This window comes from Rhinopithecus bieti, unplaced genomic scaffold (assembly GCF_001698545.2).
Source record: "Rhinopithecus bieti isolate Rb0 unplaced genomic scaffold, ASM169854v2 scaffold_11380, whole genome shotgun sequence".
NCBI lineage: Eukaryota > Metazoa > Chordata > Mammalia > Primates > Cercopithecidae > Rhinopithecus > Rhinopithecus bieti.
This window is the reverse complement of record NW_016807225.1, coordinates 1273752-1299628: the sequence shown is the minus strand read 5'-3', so window position 1 is coordinate 1299628 and position 25877 is coordinate 1273752. Positions and strand designations below refer to the sequence as shown.

Sequence of the window (25877 nt, the reverse complement as noted above, 5' to 3'; positions counted from 1 at the left end):
TCTCACTAAATGGCACCACATACATGCAGTGCTCATGGCCAGAGTACCAAGGGGTCACCCTTGATTCTATCTACCTTTGGACCCTCCACACTCCATCCATTAAGAAGTTCCACAGGTTCTCTTCAATACCCTACTCTGTACTTGGCTTCTTTTGCCCCATGACAAAATGGCACAAGTGACTGGCCACTCCCAATGCCTTTAAGGTTGACAACACACTAGCCATGTGAGGTTCTGTTCTCCAATTTTTAAAGTTACTTGTACATTTTGATGAGATAATTTATAAGGTATGACTCCTTTTTGGGAAGTGTAACATGACATAGCGTAAACTAAATCATTTTAAAAATAGCATTCATGTGATTATCTGCCTGTAACTTCCTAAAACCAGATGCCTAAATGGGCCCTTCATTTGTTGGCAGTTATTGACAAAGTCTCTTACCCTCTTCTTCCCAGGCTCAGAAGCACGAGTATCATAATCATCGGGGAGCTGAAGATAATCCTCCATTCTGCTGGCAATGGCCTCCCAGTCACGTTTCCTTTTAGTACCAGTCCTCAAGCCATCCAACTTGTCTGAGGGACAAACACAGAGCCGTAACATTAAGGAAGAGTGTGAGTTTGCACATGACACACACACAGGGGAAAAGAAGGCTGGAACACTTTCAGAGGGCATATCCACATTTTTGAGTGCAGCATCACTTGCAGATCCAAACTATCTTCTTGGCTGAGATAATATCAAGTTCTGTGCCAGAATTTCCATTGTTTGGTATTCACTCTGGTAGCCATTATGTTTATGATGTTCGTTTAAGAGCAAATATGGGCAAGGCAAGAAAAGGCACTTGGCTCCTGGTTTCCTTGTCCTCCCACCCACCATAGCTCTCATGTTCTGACGGCAAATGCAAAGTTGGGCTTTTCCAGACAGTGTCTTCCATTCTTTTTTTCTTTAACACAATATTACCACCACCCATTTCATCTGCAATCATGTTTGATACTGTGTCATTGAAAAGCAGGTAGTACCAAGAACTTAATGAGCCAAGCTAACGTTTAAGGTTTTAGATGAACAGTTTTTTTTTTTTTGGTTGCTGTGAGTGCATTCACCATGAATTAATGTTCATGAATAAGCTGACTATATGAGATCACCACTTTCTTTGCTCATACTATGAAGTTGACCATTCTGAGGCTAAGGGCTAGTCAGACAATTTTACCAGACCTGATAATTCTTTCTGAACCCTGAATCTGAGAGGGCTAGGCTTTCCAACAACTCAAAAACTATAATCAATTAATGAATAGGGATTGCAGATTCAGAAATTATGAGATATGAGTTTAGGTGTCTTAAAGAAGAACACGCAATGAAAATGTGTTGAGTCTTTTATTGGTTATTAATAATTGATTTTGAATGCTACATGTAGGATATTATGAGTTATATACATTTTCTGCTACAATGAAGCACTAAATTTCTGAATCATCTGAAGTCATATAAACACACTAGTACTAGGCAGGCCAATGAAGAAAAGCCTAAAAACTTCAGAAACACAGCATAACCACACTTCATTGAATTCCATAAAGAGTGTATATAATAAAAATCTTTTAGACACCACGTTGGAGAAAACTTGGTATGAAAAGTGCAATGAAAGCAGTGGCAGAAAGGGTGAGTTTATGTTTCAAATATAAAAGTTTTACACACAACTAACTGTTACAAGCTTTAAAAACCAGTAAGATTTTGCATTCGTGGCAAAGTTTTTTGTTCCTAAGCCCCTTTCCCATAAAAGTGATTATCATTGAAAAATCAGTAAGGCAAACTGCAACAGTTTATAAAACTCACAAAAATTTTAATCATCTCATTTTGGCAAAATTTTAACATGTATGGATTCAAGAGATCCAGTCGTCTAATCTCTGGAATCACATGCTGTACCAAATGGCTCTATCTATGTGTATATGACGGGCCATATTATACATGATCTTAAAGAAGTGACCCCCTGACTGCACAGGGACACAGGTTATGGTATTAGAAAACCAACAAAGTCCCACAAACAATAAAACTGTTCTCGGTTCAACAGTGTACAGTATTACCAGAAGAGAAAGAAGCTCCAACACACTTATTAAATAAACCTCAAAGGATTTCCAAACTTAATACGATCAACTTTGACATTAACATACTTCAAAGTAAAAATTTCATATTTCAATTCCAACAACACAGCACAGCCAGGCAGCAATACAGAAGGGCAGTATGAAAACTGCAAGAACTTTTCCTCATACACTGGGTATATATGACAGGAGTTACAGTTGCAACATGGAATTCCAGAAGAGCATGTATTTCTAGTCTGAGCACCCTTGTTGAAATGTTTAATTTGAAATTTTATTGTGCAAATATGTTTAAAGTTTCCTTCTTGGGCTGAAGAAAGGCTCACACCTCTTCCACATGGCATACTGGAAACCAAACACACAGATGGATGGCATAAGGTGAGGGGAGAGAAATCTGGGGTTGTTAATTACAGAAAGACTGGTGTTCAATCCATGCACACTAATGATTTTCAGAGATTTCAAAAGATGAAGTTTTAAGATGAAGATGAAGTTTTAAATCCAACTTGGCAGGTCACAGAATTTTATCACATATTTGAAACAGTATGTATTATAGCACAACAGAAAAATTCCTTAGATACAGCTATGTATTTTCTAAATGTAAATGGTATTTCTGAAAATCTGTTCAAAGTAAACATACAAGATTATGCACCTATACAAATAATAATTATATTCCAACTCCGAAGAGATGAATCTGTCTGACACGTAGAAAACCAATATACAACTCATGAGTAGAGACAAATGACACTGAGATGAGAAAAGCAAAAGTACTTTATATGAAGAAACCTAAATTAGGATGATAACAGTCTCAAATATTCTAGCTTCACAGTATGAGAAACTAAAATCATGTCACTGGAGTTTAAGTAGCTTCAATGCTGAATCCCAGCACCTGATGTGGCAAGTAACAACCTGCCCTTGCATTAGGATGTCTGTGTCCCAGCAGGGAAGAACCAGTCTGGTGGGACTGAAGGTGGGCCACAGGCAGCCTTCAACAACTCCATGCCAGAGGTAGCTCAGGCCTGTTGTGAACTGTTCTAAAATCACATCACTTTCAATTTAACATTCAGGCACAGGCTGAACTGTGTACTATACTTAATGAGCCTAGATCAAGAATCTGCAATAAGATCTAACCAGCTGCTTGAAAGACTATATAGGTAAGTATGTTCTCACTGGCAGACTCATTTGTGAATCAAAATTCCTCTGTTTCAGATTCAACTGTTTTCGCTCAACATGTGACACTGCTAAAACATAATACATTTCCACCCAGTATAATCATTTTCCATGAGTAATTGGGGAATGTTGGTAAAGTACTCAGAAAAATAAATTGTACTTGGTAATCAAATTATATTAAATTTGTTATGATAAGGAAGGCAACATAAATAGGCTACAAGATCTGACACAAGATCCTCATGTTTTAGAGAAGAATCTTCTCAGTTGGGTCAATGGACCAATCTTGAAGTAGTAAGCACTTTCAAGAATGCACACTCATTTGCCTTCCTCTGTGGTAGGATTAGCTCTCAATACAGTGGTGCAAGATACAAGTCCTTATATATAACATTACTGTCACTCTTGTTAAAAAATAAAACCCGACTGCAAATATGTTAAAATTTATTTCCTAGATTTATTACCAGATCTTCAGTGCCTTTCATTGAAATGGTTTATTTAAAAAAATCCATTTCTGGAATTCATTATCTACTATTCTGTCTTTAAAACTGAAAATTTGTATAAAATGTATTTTCTGAAAAGCAAATGGTAGACGGGCCAGAATTTTTTCCAGAAATTCCAAGAAATACCAATATTAATATATATGCTTGAATAATCATCACAACTAAATTCCCTTTTCCTTTTAAAAACAGAAAAGTAAAAGATGGACTGGTTTGAGTTTACAACAGCATTACCCCAGATCATGTATTACATGAGGCCTCTAAAGATTACATGTTAAGCTAATATTTATCACTTTTACATCCCCCTTAACGATCTTTATGATCTCTCTTTGCCCCAAAAGATAATCAATATTTAGAGAACCAGAAGAGAGAAAAGATCTTAGCATATTATGGGTCATTCTAATGTACAGAACTTCACAGAGAGTTAATCTAACGTCGAAATAAGCAGAACTAAAGCATTATTATTATTTTTAAAGTATTTTGTAATTTTTATTTTCCTACATATTTAATTGCATTTAAACACATAAGTGCTTTAAGGGTCTCTGGAAGATGACAATTAGTTATTATTAAGATTTCCCACAGAGGGAAGACGACTAGAAGAATATGTCAAAAACCACATAAAATTTTCACATGACATAAACTAAAAAAAATCTTTTAGACTTGACAACAAAGCACCTATACCAGTAATGTAATAATACAGTTTGCGGAACTGTCTTTTAACACAGGACCTGGTCAATACCAACTGCTAACACAAGTAGTTGGGGCAAATTAAAGGCATAGCTTATGTAATTGCATGTAAAATGCACTCCTTTGATGTCAGAAACACATGTCCCAAGCAATGAAGCAGCTAAATGACTCAAACTTCCTGTATCAATTTAAGATACTTAGATGGTTCCTTTAGTTTTGGAGTATAATACCAGGAAAAGAAACATAAACTGACAGTCATACCTCATACATCAGTAAGGCTGATCTCAAAAAGTCCTTAGCACATTGTTTTAGATTTTTATTAATACATCTTAATCAACATGTTAAATGGTTCTCTTTAAACGAAGTAAAACTGAAAAAATATTTTGCAGTTTTCACCAACAAATACTAGAGGGAATCCATTGGGTATGTATGACTTTTTTGTTTGACAGATAACTTCACATTAAGCAACTTCAAATTCTGATTTAGACAATCATTTAAACTGGTTTATCTTGGAATTTGGCATTAACAATTTGAAGAAAAATTTAAACTGAATTTTATAAAGCAGGCTCCTCAAAAACCTGAATTACATATCTGCTTCTCTCTACTCAGAAATTCTCATTTATTATACAAGGAGAATAAATGCCTTTTAATTAATTTTAAACTTTATATATTATTTTTATTATCTAAAGTATTCATAATCAGGTTTAACTTTGGACTGCACTTACATATTCTTTAAAAAAGAAATCTCATCAGCACCAACATTTCTGATTAATATAAAAGAATAGATTTTATAAGTGACAATATTTTGTTGCTGAATTATCAAATATTTCTGTTGACTCTAAAAACTTTAAATAGTATTGAAAGCAGTTCTTTTAAAATACTTATGACTTTGTCACAAGATATAAAAGCTAACAAAATAGATTGGAGGATATAAGGTAGGCCAGAAATCTCTGTTCAAGTAGAAGTTTTAGGAAATTTGTTCCTCTTATAGCAGAAAAGATCTATGACCATTACCATCAGGTATCACATATAAAAACAGGAAAAAGGAAATACCCACCTAGCTTTGCCTCAGATGTGTCCATCTCCCATTTGCTTTTCGGAATGTAACCCTAAATCGTACACAGAGAGAAGCTCGAAGGGTTAGAAAGAGACACATACATGCATATCACGTTTGAACTGGAAAAGCATTAAAACTGGGAATGGATTCAGTTTCCACTGACTAGCTGTAAATACATCCTTAGGGGAAACACAACCTCATTATCTTTGAAGAAACTAAATGATCAAATTCACCAAACTGCACTGTCCATATTTCGGAGTAGTCACTTCAGAATAGTATCATGAAGGCGCTCTGAGGCAGCTACAGTTCAGGACTCACAACTGTAGTCTGAACAACAGCTGTATAGCAAATATGATAAGAACGTACAGGTAGTTACTGTGCTAATATTAATATTATTCAGAGTATCAGATAACTTGTAATACTAGCTAGGTTATCTTCTAAATATAACTGCTATTATCAACTGATAGTAGCCATAAGGTCCAAAAAGTGTTCTTCAAGATAGTTACCTTATATTTCAGTAATTTCAAGTACTCAAAAGAAAGGAAAAGAATTGGTAGCACTTAACCCAATTACCCGATTAGGAAGTTCAACTTCATTTTAAAACGACTCAATTCATTTACCAGTTAGAGCATACAAAGGCTAATTTTACTGAATCAAATTCAGAACATTTTTATTAGTTGAAAACTAGATTATTATTTCTGATGTTTTAAAATTATGTTATCCTATTACATGCAAAACCAGAAATCTACACTGGTAACTTACATCTTATATTTCATAAAATAACTGGGTGGCTTATTTCAAACTCACTCCCAAAAGATTTTCAAATTTCCCAATGTGCCTATTGAGCTACGCAGTAATCATTTCTGTTTATTCACCTAGCAAGTATATGCTTTTACCATGTGATTTATCATGATTCCCCTTTACCTTCATTTAGACTGTTTTCCATTAGATCTAACATACAGAAATGTAAATATTGGAATCTAGTAAATAGGACAGATTCATCAAAGGTGTCAGCATCTTCTTTTATGAATCAATCTATCTCTCTACTGTTGGTAATGTTCAAGTTCATGAAACAAACTGACACACAGGTAAAGTAAGTCACAAAGCATTTTGAAGATTTCATGATGATAGCTTCTGTGTAAGAGTTTACTAGAGCATAATCCTATGGGTTTCATACATTTCTAGTCTATCAGCCAGAACTAATAATTCAATTTCAACTTACTAGGTAGTATTTTGGATTATAAATTATATATTTTCCAAATACATTTTTTAGAACAAACCAAGACAAAGCTATGCTGAAGTGATAGTGCTAAAAGTACCAAAGACAAGTTACATCTTAAAAATCATCTGAAAACTAAGCATCACTGGAATAATATATTTATAAATTTTATCTATTTAGGTTCACTGAAGCACTAAAGGCGGCAAACTATCATACCAATGATCCCCTACAAAGGATTATCTTTACCAGCAAAACTTTGGATTTCACCCAGCTATATTAATAACTGCAGAGTGGAAAATGCAAGGTTTACTGATAATTCCATTTAAATGGTCTGAGTGGTTGGTGTGAAACTTGCTCTTAACCCTTGGTTAATATATTCTCCAAGAATCTTTTACTCTCGGAATAGACTCCAATAGTAAAAGATTTCAATTCTGCATCTTTGAATGGGTTAAGAGAAGTTTTATAATCAAGTTAGGCAAACAAGTGTATTCATTCCCCACTAATGGAATCATCCTGTTCTTCCTTTAAACTATATTATCCTCCCATTGCTTGAAATTGTAGGCCACTTGGAAATAAAGCAGATAATCCAGCAGGGTAGAATTCTAAGGCTTCCTTGCCATGACTCTGACATAAAAATATAGTATTACAATATGTTTCATTTTAAAAAAGTAATAGTACATTCAGTTAAAAGTTCCCAAGTTTTGACCTACACCTAAGCAAGTCAGATGTTACGAACCATATCTTGAACTGAAATCTCCACAATAGAAAGACGGAGCTTCAGAAAGCTAAAACATTATAGACTTCTCACATAGTCAGTTTCTAGTACACACGCTGCAAATGGCTAAAGAAGTCATTAGCCATATTCCAGAAGAGCGTGGACCTTGTAGTGAATATCCTGCCTAAATTTTAAATTATGTATGCCAAAATACAACTTAAGAAAAATAGATTTTAAAAAAACACATACTGAGACTCAAATGCCATTAACTTTAAAACTTATTTTTTAATCCACATTTGAAATCTTGGAATGTAGAGGTTGACACCATCTTTATATAAACACAGTTTTTATCAAGAGTCCTCTATATCACACACGGGTTCGATGGGACCACTCCCTGAAGATTCTGTATACTCTAGGGGGTAGGAATCAGAGTTCTCATTTTGTACATTTTCAAAGGAATATGATGAGCAACTTTAGCAAGGGCTCAAGTATTAAATAAACCGAGTAATATTCTGGATTTAAAATGCAACACTATTCCAAGGCATTGCTAATCTCTGTACTTCAGCAAACACTGAAAAGTCAACGTAACTCTATAGGTCGCATATTCTTGAATGACAGGGAAAGGCAAACGTCTCTACAGAGGTGTGATCGAAAGCATTTTACATTAGGTACCCAGAAACTTTAAACTCACACTATGTAAGCCTCTAATCAGCCTAAGCAAAATCCATTGCCTACACAGTCATTTAATTTTTCCCTGTCACTTAGGATAAAATGCGCAAGAACAAATCTAGCAGCCAGTGGCAACCCTCTGCCTCCCCATTCAGTAAGTTCTTCTGCCTCAGTTGACAGAACTAAATTTGGAGATCTTGTAGCAAAGAAGAGACAATTATGCCTATGTTGGGTAGGCTGTGCCACATATCTGCTGGAATGTAAGAATGCCCTTTCATATGTAATTATTTTCTTAAAAGGTATACTCCCCTAAAACCACCCACAAATAGATGAGTACAAGAGTAAGTTTCTTAGCACTCTGTTAAAACTTTCTTTTAACACCACAGTAGAGGGTTCTTTTGGTCTGGGGAAAAAGAAAGAGTATCCAAAAGTCTCCTTGAAGATGATTATGGAAACTTATACCGCTAAAGTGTATTATCAACAGTGGTTGTCTGACCACAGATCTGAATTTAAACCTTCTTTAAGAATTTTAATAAAGAGACACTGTTCAAAGTGGTTGGTCTGTCTCCTACCAGTTCGCTTTCCTCTTCCTCTGCATCTTTCTTTTCTTCTTTCTGTTCTTCGATATTTGCATCAAAATCTTCCATCTCTACCTATACCAACCAATAAAAAAAAAAAAAGACTGAGTTAACATTTAGCAAAATGTTGACTCCTTCATTGAGATCTGGAATGAACACAGCAGCCTAGAGCAAGACAGGCTCACTGTTACATACCAAGTAATTTTTAATACCCTAAAGTTTGAAACAGAACTGATAAAAGACAGGATATTGTTGCCTTTAATTTTCCTTGAATATCCATCTGTATAATTCCCTGTAAAGTTAAGTGCTAAGTAGATGGTTACCTATTTTGAATGCCTATGGATTACTAGAATTTTCTTTTAAAAATCTTTAACAAATATTTTCCAATCAGATAAAACATGTCCATGATTCAAATTTCAAAATATAAGAAAAAGTATACTGAAAAGTCGGATGATATTGGCTTGGCCCAGAGTGGTAGCAATGCAAGTAAGCAGATGAGTTAGAGAGGTCATTAAAAAGTAAAACTGACTAAACTTTCTTGACTACATGACAGGTTTGAACACCGGTATAAGGGCAGAGTAAAGAGTCAGGCCTGGGCACGGTGGCTCATGCCTATAATCCCAGCACTTTGGGAAGCTGGGGCAGGAGGATCGCTTGAGTCTAGGAGTTCAAGACCAGACTGGGCAACATAGTGAGGCCCCATCTCTAAAAAAATAAAATAAAAAATTAGCTGGGCACGGTAGCATGCGCCTGTACTCTCAGCTACTCAGGAGGCTGAGGTGAGAGGATCATTTGAACCCAGGAGTTGAGGTAGCAATGAGCTATGATCATGCCACTGCACTCCAGCCAGGGTAACAGTCAGACTCTGTCTCAACAATGATAAAAGAGTCAGGGATAACTCCCAGAGTACTGGTTTCAGCAATCAAGTGGTTAGGGTTCTAATTACTAAAACAGAGACTACTAAATGAAAAACAGGTTTGTACAAACTACATTTTGGATAGGTTGAGTTTGAGGTATACTAAGATAACATATATTTTTTGTAGAGAATTTGGAAAATAACAGTAAAAAGAATATTATAAAAATCACCCATACTCCCTCCATTCAGAAACATTACTGTTAAGATAGTCATATAATTCAGTCTAGACTTTATAACATTAATGGCACGTAAGTGACAATCTAAGCTACTAGAAAGATTCAGATGATCTATACAGAGGGTACAAAATAAAAACAGAGCCTAGGATGGAGCCCTAAGGGGGCCCTTTTAAAGACTGAGTAGCAAGAGAAGCCAGTGAAAGAGACTGAAAAGAGATAGCCAAAAAAGTAAAAGGAAAACCAGAAGAATGTGAATTCACAAAAGCCAAGAGAAAAATATGTTTTTTAAGAAGGTGGGCATGGTCAACTATATTACATTTGGCTGCAAAATTAATCAATAGGGGAAATAAGAACTGTTCACTGTCATGGAAATTATTAGTGAGAGGGTTGCCAGACAATGTTAGTGGCAGAAGCCAGAAAGAAATAGGTTGAGGAATGGCATGGGAATTAAAATCACATAAAAGAACAATGATGGCTGGGCATGGTAGCTCACGTCTGTAATCCCAGCACTTTGGGAGGCTGAGGGGGGCAGATTACTTGAGGCCAGGAGTTCAAGACCGGCCTGGCCAACATGGTGAAACCCCGTCTCTACTAAAAATACAAAAATTAGCCAGGCATGGTGGCGCATGCCTGTAGTTCCAGCTACTCAGGACGCTGAGGCAGGAGAATCACCTGAACCCGGAGGTGGAGGTTGCAGTGAGCCGAGATTATGCCACTGCACTACAGTCTGGGCGACAGAGTGAGACTCCACCTCAAAAAAAGAAAAAAAAGCATAATGACAATATTGAGTATTAAGAGGTCAAACAAAACAGAAACCTACAACTGGTAAAAATAGAAAACTTCTCCTTCCATCAAATTAATAATTGATTCAGGCAAGAATTACCAATGAATGAAAATTTGTTGGGGAAAAGATGTTAAGAGGTATCTCCCTACAGTTTACTTATCACAAAGAGAAAAAGGCAGAAAAATTTGATGGATACCACCTTAACCAAGTAATCAGTGCTTAAATCACTAACAATGAGATAAATTAATACCATATGACTCCTGATGTGACACACTGAGAGGGCACAGTATCATTTATGCAGCATTCCTGCTAATGTTTAACCTGAACCTAAGCATGTGGAAACAAACAGACAAATTCAAATTAAGGGGCATTCTACAAAACAAGCTTATACTCTTCATAAATTCTTTATCTTTCATGACAATGACAAGGCTGAGAAACTATATTTTATATTAAAGGATTGAATCTTGGATTTTTGAAAATTTCTATAAATCATGTTATAGGGACAACTGGTGAAATGTGAATATAAACTATATGTGAGATAATTCAAGAAATTTAATTCAGGAAGTTTATATTACCTAATATAGTATTTTATTGATACTAAATTTCCTGCATTTGATAAATGTTATCAAATCAAAAGAGAATGTCCTTGTTCTTACAAGATATCTGCTGATGTATTTAAGGGTGAAGGTTTACGAGATCTGCAACTTAATTCTCAAATGGTTCCACAAAAATAGTGACATCATTAACAAGAATGTTAATAAGAATATATGCATACAGAGAAAAATGTGGCAAAGTATTAACTGTGATCTCAACGAAAGGCATACCAGTAGGTGTTCTTGTATTAATACTATTTATGTAACTTTTCTGTAGGTTTTAAGTTTTTCAAAGTAAAAGGTGAAAAGTAATGTCACTTTGCATTGCATTTGAACCAAAGGATACTTACCTCTTCAATAGCAGCATCTTGCAGCAAAGAACGAATATCTAGACGCATCATGTGACGAGGTGCAGTTTCCCAGTGATCAGCCATCTATTGAAAAATTCAGATGGTCGAGTTATCTCTGGAAACTACTCAAACACCAAGCAAGCATCCAAGATAAACAACATTTAACAATATTTTAAAATACTGTTAAATATTAATTAAATATTTAATTGTTAAATATTAATTTAATATTGTAAAGTCTAACAGGCTAATTTCTTTTCTTTTGAGACAGAATCTCGGTCTGTCACCCAGGCCGGAGTGCAGTGGCGCCAACATGGCTCACTGTAGCCTTGACATGGTGGGCTCAAGTGATCTTCCCACTTCAGCCTCCCCAGTAGTTGGGACCACAGGCACATGACACCATGCCCAGCTAATTTTTGTGTTTTTTTGTAGAGACAGGGTTTCGCCATGTTGCCCAGGTTGGTCTCAAACTCCCAGGCTCAAGCGATCCGCCCACCTCAGCCTCCCAAAGTGCTGGGATTACAGGCCTGAGCCACTGCGCCAGGCCATAACAGGCTAATTTCAAGAAGAGCTAGGAAAAGAAACAAAGGAAGAGAAACATTTACTAAAGCAGATCGGAAAGTTATTATGAAAAAAAAGGAGATAAACAAGAGCTTCCAGACAAGAGTGTTGGTACAGATAATATGAGGTGTAGAGTACAGTCACACATCACTTAGCAATGGGCATACATTATGAGGAATGGGTCATTAGGCAATTTTGTCATTGTGTGAACATCACAGAGTATACTTACACAAACCTAGATGATAAAGCCTACTGCACATCTAGGTTACAAACTTGTACAGCATGTTAATGTACTGAATACTGTAGGCAACTGCAACACAATGAAGCATTTGTGTATTTAAACATATCCAAACACAGAAAAAGTACAATAAAAATACATTATTATAATCTTATGGGACCACCATATATGCAGTCCTTCCTTAACCAAAACATCATTATGTTGTGCATGATGGTACTCTATTATTCTATGTTTCTTAAAATCACCTTATTTATTTCTTTAAGCTTTCTTCCATGAATATTTCTCTTGCCACAAGTCTGGTTATCTGCACTCATTTCAGCCAAATATACCTAAGCAAGAATGAATAATAATTAGGCAAAGATATATAACATTTACATGACAACACAAAGTACTTTAAAGTTCTTTAAGTTTCTACCTCAAATCCCTTGGTTTTTGCTGCACTCCAAAACTGGTCAAAGTGCCTAACTCTGTCATTGATGGCATCCAGGATGATAAAGGGAAAAAAGCCATCATCCAGAGTCTTTTTGAAAGTTTTGAACATGCTGGTGCGGTAAGTCTCCTCCATCTCAGCTTCATATTCATATTCCATTACCTAAGGTCCCCCAAAAGAGATATGGAATTAGCAAAAGCAAAGAATCATCCTAAATCTTTTCCTCAGTTAGCATTTGGATAGAGATTACTTTGTAGTCTTTCCTTCACAGCCAAGTACTAAAGTACTGTGTTCAGAAAAGAGAGAGGTCCTTGCCCTTAAAAAAGCCACACTTCTCCCCAAACACATTTTCCTTTAAACACTATTAATGAATCAGAATGAGATCTGACATAAATACCATACCTTCTTTTTCACTTTCTTTCCAGAATCTGGATCTTTTTCTTCTTTTTCCACTTCAGTGATGAAGTAATCATCCAGGCTTAGAACTCTGGGTGCAGGTCCTCCAAATTCTACCTCTTTATCCTAAGAATCATATAGTCAAGAAGGTTAAAACGAATTTATGGAATAAATTAGTTAATTACCACATCAAAGTTCCCTCCTGTGGCCAAATAATATATAATCTTCTGGTGGTTTCAAATCAAGCCGAGGCAAAATGTTTCTCTGAGTAGATAAAAATATATATGGGACAACATCTACCACATGGGCCAACTCTAATGGATCAAATGGAAGACAATTCTACTGGTATTATGTTGCCTGCTATTAATAAGAAGGCAAGTGACTACTAACACAAGCAGCTGATTTTTCAGCTTCCCCATACTCACTCGAATAAGTTTTGCAACATGTGTCTTTCCACTGCCAGGTAATCCTCTCATTATAACGACAATCTGAAACAGAATAGACCAAAAAAAAAAAAAAAAATCACTCAGAGAAAAGTTTCTGCAATGAGATAATAGTTAACAATGACCTACCATTTTCCAGGATAGACTATACAACAGGCCATGAAACAAACCTTAATAAATTTGAAAGGATAGAAATAATACAAAGTATGTTTTTGGACCAAGTGGAATGAAATTGGAAATTAATAGTAAGAAAATGTTAGAGAAACTCACAAATATGTGAAAATTAAACAACATACTCCTAAATAACCAATGAATCAAAGAAGAAATGAAGAGGAACCAGAAATTAAGAGAAGCCAGAAACCAGGAGGAACCAGAAACCAGAAGGAACCAGAAAATACTCTGAGATGAATGAAAACAACACAACATACCAAAGCTTACAGGATACAGCTAAAGCAGTGCTTAAAAAGAAATTGATAGCTATAAATGCCTATAGTAAGAAAGAATATAGGTCTCAAATCAATAACTTAATCATCCACTTTAAGACACTTGAAAAAGAAGAGCAAACTAAAGAAACAGAGGAAAGAAACAATAAAGATTAAAGCAGAAGTTAATAAAATAGAAAACAGAAAAACAAAAGAAAAAATCAATAAAACCAAACAGTGGCAGTGGTTCTTTAAAAAGACCAACTTTGGCAAGACGCGGTGGCTCACGCCTGTAATCTCAGCACTTTGGGAGGACGAGGCGGGCGGATCACGAGCTTAGGAGATCGAGGCCATCCTGGCTAACATGGTGAAATCCCGTTTCTACTAAAAATACAAAAAATTAGCCAGGCATGGTGGCGGATGCCTGTAGCCCCAGCTACTAAGAAGGCTGAGGCAGGAGAATGGCATGAACCCGGGAGGTGGAGCTTGCAGTGAGTCGAGATTGCACCACTGCACTCCAAAAAGAGTTGGTCTTTTTTTTTTTTTTTGAGATGGAGTCTTGCTCTGTCACTGAGGCTGGAGTGCAGTGGTGCAATCTTCGCTCTTCGCAACCTCTGCCTCCCAGGTTTGAGCAATTCTAATGCCTCAGCCTCCCAAGCAGCTGGGATTACAGGCGCCTGCCACCACACCCAGCTAATTTTTGTGTTTTTAGTAGAGATGGGGTTTCACCATGTTGTGCAGGCCGGTCTTGAACTCCTGGTCTCAAGTGATCCACCCACCTCAGCCTTCCAAAGTGCTGGAATGACAGGCGTGAGCCACTACGCCTGGCTAAGACCAACAAAATTGATGAACTCTTACCTAAACTGAATAGAAAAAAAAGAAGATTCAAATTACCAGAATCAGAAATGAAAGCTGGGCTCAGCGGCGTGTGCCTATAATCCCGGTTCCTCAGGAGGCTGAGGTAGGAGGGTCACTTGAGCCCAGGAGTGCAACCCCAGCCTGGGCAACAGTGAGACTCTGCCTCAAATAAAAAAGAAATGAAAGAGGGGACATTACTACCAACCTTACAGAAATAAAAAAAGATTACAAAGGAATACTATGAACAATTGTATGCCAACAAATTAAGTAATTTAGGTGAAACAGACAAATTCCTGGAAAGACGTAGACTACTAAAATTTACTCAAGAACAAATAAACAATCTGAATAGACCTATAACAAGTGAAGAATCTAAGACAGTAATTTTAAAAAACTACCCACAAAGAAAAGCCCAAGCCTGGATGACTTCATCACTGAATTCACCAAACATTTAAATACCAACTCTTCACAAAGTCTTCAAAAACATAGAATACGAAGGAATAATTTCTAACTTACTTTATGAGGCCAGCATTACACCAAACCACATACAGACAAGAAAACTACAATATCTCCTATGAATATGGATAAAAAAAATCCTCAACAACATATTAGCAAGCTGAATCCAGCAACATATAAAAATTATTACACACCATGACCAAGTGGGATTTATCCCAGGAATGCAAGTTAACATATGAAATCAATTAATGTAACACATCATATCAACAGGCTAAAAACCAAAATCACATGATCATCTCAACTGACACAAAAAAAGCATTCAACAAATCCAATATCCTCTCATGATAAAAACATTCCACAAACTAGGAATAGAAGGGAACTTTCTCAACCTAATAAAGCACATCTACAAAAAAATTCCACAGTAATGGTGAAAGATTGTATGTTTTCTCTGTAAGATCAGAAACAGGACAAGAATGTCTATTCTTGCCATGTTTATTCAACACTGCACTGGAGGTTCTAGCCAGCGCAATTAGGCAATAAATAAAAGGCATTCAATTGAGAAAGAAAGAAGTAAAAGTATATTTGCAGATGGCATGATCTTACATGTAGAAAAACCTTAAGAATCCACAAAAAATCTACTAAAAGTAATAAATGAATTCAGTGGCATTGCAGGATACAAGATGAATAATCAAGAATAAACCATATTTCCATATATTTGCAATAAACAATCCCAAAATGAAATTAAGCCATCAATAATAACTTTACGACAGAGTACTATGTTCACTATTTGGGTGACAGGCTCTTTAGAAACCCAAACTCCAGGCCAGGCACGGTGGCTCAAGCCTGTAATCCCAGCACTTTGGGAGGCCGAGACGGGCAGATCACGAGGTCAGGAGATCAAGACCATCCTGGCTAACACGGTGAAACCCCGTCTCTACTAAAAAATACAAAAAACTAGCCGGGCAAGGTGGCGGGCGCCTGTAGTCCCAGCTACTCGGGAGGCTGAGGCAGGAGAATGGTGTAAACCCAGGAGGCGGAGCTTGCAGTGAGCTGAGATCTGGCCACTACACTCCAGCCTAGTGACAGAGCAAGACTCTGTCTCAAAAAAAAAAAAAAAAAAAAAAAAAAAGAACCCCGAACTCCAGCATTACACAAAATACCCGTGTAATGAACCTGCACATGTATCCTGAATCCATAATTAAAAAATAAATAAATAAATGTGAATGTATTAAACAATCCAACCAAAAGGCAGAGATTGTCAGACTGTATTAAAAAACATGATCTGTTGTATCCTAGAGTCAGAAATAGGAATCTGAATTTCTAGAGTGATTAGGGAGTTACCCTTGCAGGGATGGTGAAGAAATGTCAGAAATAAACGGAACCTGACTGGAAAAAAAAAAAAGATCCAACCATAGGCATACTACAGGAGACACACTTTACATTAAAAGACACAAACAGAATGAAAGTAAGGAAATGGTAAAAGATTTATCACGCAAACAGCAACCACAGGAAAGGCTGAGTAGCTATATATTAATAGTAGGCAAAAAGACTTTAAAACAGGAATCTATTAATTCTGTATATATGGAATGGAAATATCTGGCTGAAATCTCCAGTACCAGTTAATTCAAATGGAGTCAGTCTAACTATTCTGTAATACAGGACAAATTTAAAAGAATGCACACATTTGGAGGTCACTAGGAAATTAAGCCTAAGCTAATCAAGTCTCCTAAAGATTCTCCCTTTCTATTCCACATACCGTAAAACCAAATCCACTTTTCCTCTCTTCAACGTGCAATTAATTGAGGTCTCATGAATATGTTTTAAAATTCAACATGTTTTTTGTCAAGTACTTTAGTGATAAATTCTTGAAGATTCTATAGTGTAGGCCATTTATGAGATTATATGGTGATTTAGAGATAGTAAAATGCCTTGAACCTGATATTATTACTATGTTGCAGAAAAGTAAAGAAATTCATTTCAGGATATTAACAAGATCTCTTATCTTCTGATTTGCATGAAGATGAATCAACTTCATAGGACTCACTCTCTCAGGTCTGCTCTCCCGGCCCGGTGGTTTCAAAATATCATCCACATTCTTTGATTCAGGCTTCTTCTCGACCCGTGGAGCTGGAGGTGGCTGGTGGCTCAGTGAAGGAGCTGGCAGAGGCATTCGCTCCTCAGGATAAGTCCTACGTTCTCCTAGGATTCCAGCAGTTGAACAAAATTACTATTTGTATAGTAATTATTTTGAAATTCAACTCTCCCCACACGCCTAAGGTAATATAATTCAAACCAAGTCCAATGATTTTGGGGCCACTTTTAACTTTAATTAGAGAAAATTTAAGGTAATGTAAAATCTACTGAAGTCAAGAAAATGAGAAGATTTAAGTATGATTTCAGGCAAATAGAATGTTCTGCAAAACACTGAATTCATCCTTATTTGTATTAAATGTAGGAAAGCTAAGCAACAGGACATGGAAGAATAATAAATGCTTTGCTGGACAGTCCCAAGTTCTGTAACTTCTGCTTTATGGTTTTAAGAATAAGAGTTATACCTTAATCTTAGGAGAGTGTGTTCCTATAAACAGGTATGAGTTTCTAGTTTAAGTATAAATCATAGCAGTGAAAAACTAAAAGCAACCTAAATACCTAACAATAAGGGTCTTGGTCTTATATTTTATCCACTCAATGGAATGTCACAGAGCCATTAATAAAATAGGTTTACATATCAAAAATGTGTATGGTGCAATATCAATCAGAACAATCATGACAAATTGTATTATTATACTTCGATTACAACTTCAAAAATATGTCTGTAAAGAATGAGAGAAAATCTACAAAATTATAAGAGCTATAGTATTGTAGGTAGTGAGATTATTAGTAATGTTGTTTCTACTTTGTTTCAAAAATAAACATATTTTATTTCATTAATTATATTGCTATTTTTTATGACAATGCCACCAGCTCTAAGAAATCTGTGAATACATTTTACTCTAAAAGCTTAAATCCATAGCATCTCCGATACTTTACATTCTCAACATCCTTGTAGTTAATAAGGCATCACTCTACCTCCAAACATGGATGGTCCTTCATAGACTGGTCGGTCAGACTTCCGGTCATAGGATGGTCTATCAAAACCCCCTCTTCTGGAAGAGGAATGGTCTTTTTTGTCTCGATATGACTGAGCTCTAGAAGGTGTAATAGGAAGTGCTTCAGCAAATAAAAAATATTTGGAGGTCTCTGCTTTATAATGCAACAGCATTATCTGCCCAATTTTCTCTATAGGCAGGTACTCCACACAGTCAACGTTTACTTTTTTTTTGAGATGGGGGTGTTGCTTTGTCAACCAGGCTGAAATGTAGTGGCATGATCTCAGCTCACTGCAGCCTTGATCTCCAGTGTGCAAGCAATCCTCCCATCTCAGCCTCCTGAATAGCTGGGACTATGGGCACACACAACCACACCCGGCCAACTTTTGTTATGTTTTTGTAGAGATGGGGTTTTGCCATGTTGGCCAGGCTGGTCTCGAACTCCTGAGCTCAAGAGATCCACCTGCCTTGGCCTCCCAAAGTGCTAGGATTACATACGTTAGCCACTGCACCCGGCTAATATTTACATTTTGACTTCGCTTTTTCATTTAGATTTACTGTATATACATATATCTAAAAAGTTCATGGGAAAGTTGGACATGATGGCTCACGCCTATAATCCCAGCACTTTGGAAGGCCAAGGCAGGTGGATCACTTGAGCTCAGGAGTTTGAGACCAGCCTGGGCAACATGGTGAAACCACATCTTCACCAAAAATACAAAAAAAAAAAAAAAAAAAAAAAATCAGCCAGGCATGGTGGTACATGCCTGTGGCCCCAGGTACTCAGGAGACTGAGGTGGGAAGATCACTTGAGCCCAGGAGGTAGAGGCTACAGTGAGCTGAGACTGCACCACTGCATTCCAGCCTGGGTGACAGACTGAGAGAGACCCCGTCTCCATACAAAATAGTAATAAATGAATGAATGAATAAATAAATAAATAAATAGTTCATGGGCTTGTCCCCCTTTCCCTTCTCCTTGGCTGGCTGCCAGAATGCCCACCAGAATGTCCTTAGGTATAATAATAATAATAACAACAATAATAAATAAAAAGCTCATGAATTGCAAAAATAAATTGCTTGCCCACTGAGTATGACTGCACCTTTATTGACAATACCATTTCCATTCCTTTGGAATTCAAGCTACCAAGTCAAGGACCTACTTTCCTGAAAACTNAAAAAAAAAAAAAAAAAAAAAATCAGCCAGGCATGGTGGTACATGCCTGTGGCCCCAGGTACTCAGGAGACTGAGGTGGGAAGATCACTTGAGCCCAGGAGGTAGAGGCTACAGTGAGCTGAGACTGCACCACTGCATTCCAGCCTGGGTGACAGACTGAGAGAGACCCCGTCTCCATACAAAATAGTAATAAATGAATGAATGAATAAATAAATAAATAAATAGTTCATGGGCTTGTCCCCTTTCCCTTCTCCTTGGCTGGCTGCCAGAATGCCCACCAGAATGTCCTTAGGTATAATAATAATAATAACAACAATAATAAATAAAAGCTCATGAATTGCAAAATAAATTGCTTGCCCACTGAGTATGACTGCACCTTTATTGACAATACCATTTCCATTCCTTTGGAATTCAAGCTACCAAGTCAAGGACCTACTTTCCTGAAAACTGGTCCAGAATTGTTCTTCCCCCTCCAAATTACATATACACATGCATGAGAAAAATGTTACTTATTAAATTTTTCTTAAACTTCTACTGTTAAGTATATAGTAATTTGCACACCTAGCAAAGATTGTTTTATAGCATACCTATCATCTCGGGGTCGGCGTTCTCTGTCAAATCGATCCCGGTCATAGTCAATAACACCACGATCCCGGTCTCGATCTCTATGTGTCTCACGATCCCTTTTAAAATCTCGATGATCTGTTATGACATTACTTTGACGATCAAAATAAGGCTCACGATCTCTTTCTCTATCATAACGATCACGCTGGCCTGCATGCTCTATAAAAACAATTAGTACAAAATAACTATATCCCTTTTATGAAATAAAAGCAGAAAAGTATAAATCTAACTTCAGAGCTGGTATAAATTTTTGCCCTAAATTCAACTTAAGAATCTTTTAGCTATATTAAATGAAGGCTCAGATAATCAAAAGGAAAATAATGTGATAATTAGGCCTTAAAATGTTTAAAAATACTGACCTCTCCGGGAATCCTACCTGTCTCAAAAGTTGATCTTTCAGGTAGTGGATCTGGGCGCAGAGTTATTCTTTCTCCATAAGGTATCTGTTCAACTTTATTAGTGGATATATCTGGTAAACAAAATCAGAGATAAAGCACTGTAAGAGTGAAGCTTGAGAAAGCTAAAGCTGAAGCTAACAATTCCTGTAGAATCCCAAATACAAGTTCACTATCACTACTTACCTCGGCCATGGCCATAATCAACAGTCTGTTGCACTGGTGGTGGCTTGGACATTGGTGGCATACCCATAGGCACTGGGCCAGGAGGGGGAATGGAAGAGTGAATAGGTGGGGGTGGTAATACTGGAGCGGATGGAATTGCTGCAGTTTCTGACTTAAATTCTGAATTCAGTCCTTGTTCATCATTTGTATCCCAGAGCCCGTAGAAAGAATCTTCATCCCATCGTTCCTGTTCTACAGCTGATGTTTGTGGCTTTATCACTGGAGGAGGAGGAGGTAGAGGGGGAGGAGGTGGAGGTGGTGGTATTGGGACAGGTGGCCTGGTCACAGGAACAGATGATCTTGCTGGTGGAGCAGAGGGTCTTACAATTGAACCTGGTGGTTTGCCCATAGGAGGGGGAGGTCTATAGGATCCTGGAGGCTAGAGAACAGAATAAACAGATTAGCAAACAAGCACACCACTATGTTTTTACAGATCAGTGGAAATTAAAATCTGGTTCTCAATTTATAAGAAAAAAGTTAACACCTTGGACTCATTCAAAATTTCGTGCTTCAAAACATACCATCAAAAAAAAAAAAAAAAAATGAGGACAAGCCACAGAAAGGGAGAAAACATAGGCAAACCTTATAAATGCCCAATGAGCACATGAAAAGATGCTCAACATCATTAGTAATTAGGGAAACGCAAATTAAAATCCCAATGAGATACCATTTTCATACGCACTGGAATGGCTATAATTAATAAGAGAGACAAAAACAAATGATGGCAAGGATATAGGAAAGAAAAACCTTTTTAGATTGCTAGTGGGAATAAATGGTGCCACTATAGAAAATGCCAATTTCCCTCACAAAGTCAAACTTTTTTTTTTTTTTTGAGATGGAATTTCGCTCCTGTTGCCCAGGCTGGAGTGCAATGGCGCAATCTTGGCTCACTGCAACCTCTGCCTCCCAGGTTCAAGTGATTCTCCTGCCTCAGCCTCCTGAGTAACTGAGAGGGCCTGTAGGTACCCGCTACCAGCCCAGCTAATTTTTTGTGCTTTTAGTAGAGACAGGGTTTCACTATGTTGGCCAGGCTGGTCTCGAACTCCTGACCTCAGGCGATCCACCCACTTCAGCCTCCCAAAATGCTGGGATTACAGGCATGAGCCACCACGCCTGGCCAAACATAAATTTATCACATGGCTCAGCAATTTCATTTCTAGGTATCTATCCAAGAAAAATAAAAACATATGTCCATCCAAAGACTTGCACACAAATATTCATAGCCATACTATTCAACAACCCTAATGTCCATCAACTGGTGAATGGTTAAACAAAATGTGGTATATTCATGCAACAGGTTACAAATAAAAAGAAATTTAAAAAGCAGTAAAAAGAAATGAAGTACTGAGTCATGTTACAACATGGATAAACTTTGAAAAGAAGATAGACACGAAAGACTATATATTATATAGTTCATTTATATGAAATGCCCAGAAAGGCAAATCTATATAGACAGAAAGTGCTGGGACTAGGGCAGGAATGAGGATTAACTAACTGTAAACTGGTGCAGTGATCTTACAGGGGTAATGAAAATGTTCTAAAATTTCCATACTTCAAATTAGGGTGGTAGCCACGTACGATTCAAATGTCCCAGGTCACTACCAAAACTACAGAACTTCTGTAGGTGGGGTCCCACCAGTAATTTAAAATTAAAAAAAATAGGCCGGACGCGGTGGCTCAAGCCTATAATCCCAGCACTTTGGGAGGCCGAGACGGGCAGATCACGAGGTCAGGAGATCAAGACCATCCTGGCTAACACAGTGAAACCTCATCTCTACTAAAAAATACAAAAAATTAGCCGGGCGAGGTGGCGGCGCCTGTAGTCCTAGCTACTCGGGAGGCTGAGGCAGGAGAATGGCGTAAACCCGGGAGGCGGAGCTTGCAGTGGCTGAGACCCGGCCACTGCACTCCAGCCGGGGTGAAAGAGCAAGACCCCGTCTTGAAAAAAAAAAAAAAAAAAAAAACCTCCATGAATAATTCTGATTTATTCCCCTTGGTTAAGAACTATCTCCCTACTCTCAGTGTGCAGGAAGGAGAGAAATGAATAAATAAATAAGAACTATCTTCCTACTCTAGAGAACTATCTCCTCCACAAAAACAGTAAATTTTCAGTGAGAGAAATCCTAGATAGCCTCCACACTTCTGTTCCTTTCAGTTATCTGGTTGACAATAGTAGTCTGTGGTAAAGCTGAGACCAACAGAGAACATGAGTACTATGAAACAACAAAATAAACTAAATGAACATCTAGTAATCTAAGGAGTGCCACTGTTGTGTGCCCTGCTTACATTTGTTTTCCCAAAGCATCACCAGGTGCCATCAGAAACGTCTACGACAGAGATGGCGGGACTTCTTAGCAGATAGGTCCTATCCACTCAATACTGAAACCCAGTTGCCACATACATTTTATTTTTATTCTTTCTTTGGTAAAGATGGGGTCTTGCTATGTTGCCCAGGCTGGTCTTTAACTCTAGACCTCAAGTAATCTTCTTGCCTCAGCCTCCCAAAGCGCTGGGATTACAGGTGTGAGCCACCAGGCCTAGTCTCTATTTTAATCTTCGTAAGTATGATTCAAACACTTATTTCCCATTTCTTAGTTCACTGTGTCTGGCTGGTTTGGTTTTTTGTTTTGTTTTGTTTTGTTTTTGTTTTTTTGTTTTGGTTTGGTTTTTCACTTCTCTGTTATTCTAGGATGTTTTCTCTTTATTGACAGCTATTTTAGATTAGACCCTGGAGAGCTCACAACATACATTATTTATATATTTGCCCATACATAGGCAGCACTTTAAAAATAAATCTTCTGAATAATAAAATGGAGTTGACTAATATGGAAGGAACATTACTGACTGGAGGTTAACTACTGACTACAGTTAAATACAAATGGCTATTACCTAAAGGTAAACTTTTAATTAAAGCATGGCATGGTAAATTTTAAGAAAATGCCAATATAGGATGAAACTATTCTGTCTGGGCATATCTATCAAGACAAGTTTTAAATATCTTAAGATGTCATAGAAGTATACTTACAAATTTTTTAAAAAGTGCTTCCTTCATTCTATATAGTGAGAGTAAAAGATACATTTTTTAAAAGTATTGTTGATATGAGAAAGGGTTAATATTTATATTATATTAAGGATAATGAGTTAATTAAAAAAAAAAAACCTGACTCAAACAGATAAATGGGTGAAGGACACGAATAGAATTTCTGTAAGAGGAAAGTATAATTAACAAATATGGAAAATATTCATGTTCAATAGTAATCAAAAATGCTGTATTAAAATTATTAAATATACCAAAAATATGAAGTAGCTAATGCTTACGAGGCTATAGTATAGATGTTATGCAACTATTTTTTTTCATTTATTTATTTATATGGTTTTTGAGACAGAGGCTCACTCTTGTTGCCCAGGCTGGAGTACAGTGGCACTATCTGCAACCTCTGCCTCTCAGGTTCAAGCAATTCTCCTGCCTCAGTCTCCCTAGTAGCTGGGATTACAGGCGTGCACCACCATGCCGGGCTAATTTTTGTATTTTTAGTAGAGACGAGGTTTCACCATGTTGGTCGAGCTGGTCTTGAACTCCTGACCTCAGGTGATGCACCTAAGATAGAGTCTCCCAGGTTCAAGTGATTCTCCTGCCTCAATCTCATGAGTAACTAGGAATATAGGCACATGCCACCAAGCCTGGCTAATTTTTGTATTTTTAGTAGAGACAGGGTTTCACCATGTTGGCCAGGCTGGTCTGGAACTCCAGACCTCACGTGATCCACCCACCTCAGCTTCCCAAAGTGCTGGCATTGCAGGCATGACCCACCGCGCATGGCCATTATACAACTATTATAGACAGCTGTTTGGCTATGTGACAGGAATCATTTAAAAAGTATGCTTATTCTGGGCCAGGTGTGGTGGCTCATGCCTGTAATCCTAGCACTTTGGGAGGCTGAGGCAGGTGGATCAGCTGAGGTCAGGAGTTTGAAACCAGCCTAGCCAACATGGTGAAACCCTGCCTCTACTAAAAATACAAAAAATTTAGCCAGGCGTGGTGCTGGGCACCTGCAATCCCAGCTACTCAGGAGGATGAGGCAGGAGAATCACTTGAACCCGGGAGGTAGATATTGCAGTGAGCTGAGATTGCGCCACTATACTCCAGCCTGGGTGACAGACTACACTCGGTTTCAAAAAAAAAAAAAAAAGTATGCTTATTTTTTGACCGAAGTATACCACTTTGGGACTTTAAAACCACTGTTGGCTGGGTGCAGGGGCTCATACCTGTAATCCCAGCACTTTGGGAAGCCAAGGTGTGAGGATCACTTAAGTCCAAGAGTTCAAGACCAGCCTGGGCAACAATGTGAGACACTGTCCCTACTAACAAAATTTTTTTTGTTAATTAGCCAGGCGTAGTGGTGTGTGCCTGTAGTCCCAGTTACTCAGGAGGCTGAGGTGGGAGAGTCACTTGAGCCCAGGAGTTTGAGGCTCCAGTGAGCTATGACTGTACCACTGTATTCCAGCCTCCCAGGCAACAGAGCAAAAAAAAAAAAAAAAAGAGACAAAACAAAAACATAAAACTTACTCCTAAGAAGTTATCTGCTGGGTGCGGTGGCTCATGCCTGTAATCCCAGCACTTTCGGAGGCCGAGGCAGGTGGATTATGTGAGGTCAGGAGTTCAAGACCATCCTGGCCAAATGGTAAAACCCTGTCTCTACTAAAATTACAAAAAATTTAGCCAGGCGTGGTGGCAGGCGCCAGTAATCCCAGCTACTTGGAAGCCAGGGCAGGAGAATCGCTTGAACCCAGGAGGCGGAGGCTTCAGTGAGCTGAAATCATGCCATTGCACTCCAGCCTAGGCAACAGAGTGAGACTCCGTCTCAAAAAAAAAAAAAAAGAAAAGGAGTTATCTAAAATAAGAACCCAATACAAAGACATTCATTGGGGTAATATTAAGAGAACACTGAAAGATTAGAAACAAATTCAAACAGAAATTGAATTAATTCAATAAATTACTGTAAATCAAAAAATAATATAGCATATAACAATATGCAAAGATGATTATGATTTGTTAAGCAAATAAAGCAGAAATGTGTATGTACAATCTGG

General features: G+C 37.5%; 1 protein-coding gene across 1 annotated transcript in view; it reads right to left on the bottom strand.

The window, feature by feature from the left end:
* YLPM1 (YLP motif containing 1) overlaps positions 1–25877 on the bottom strand; it is a 75329-nt gene that overhangs the window by 6265 nt on the left and 43187 nt on the right. The window contains exons 8-20 of the mRNA XM_017880508.1: positions 20748–21165; positions 20543–20635; positions 20130–20325; positions 18349–18467; positions 17324–17478; positions 13529–13591; positions 13110–13229; positions 12693–12869; positions 12523–12606; positions 11482–11565; positions 8657–8737; positions 5482–5533; positions 437–567 (exon numbers count right to left, since the gene is read on the bottom strand). Of these exons, the coding sequence (XP_017735997.1) occupies positions 437–567; positions 5482–5533; positions 8657–8737; positions 11482–11565; positions 12523–12606; positions 12693–12869; positions 13110–13229; positions 13529–13591; positions 17324–17478; positions 18349–18467; positions 20130–20325; positions 20543–20635; positions 20748–21165 (1773 nt within the window). The remainder of the gene's footprint in view (positions 1–436; positions 568–5481; positions 5534–8656; positions 8738–11481; positions 11566–12522; positions 12607–12692; positions 12870–13109; positions 13230–13528; positions 13592–17323; positions 17479–18348; positions 18468–20129; positions 20326–20542; positions 20636–20747; positions 21166–25877) is intronic.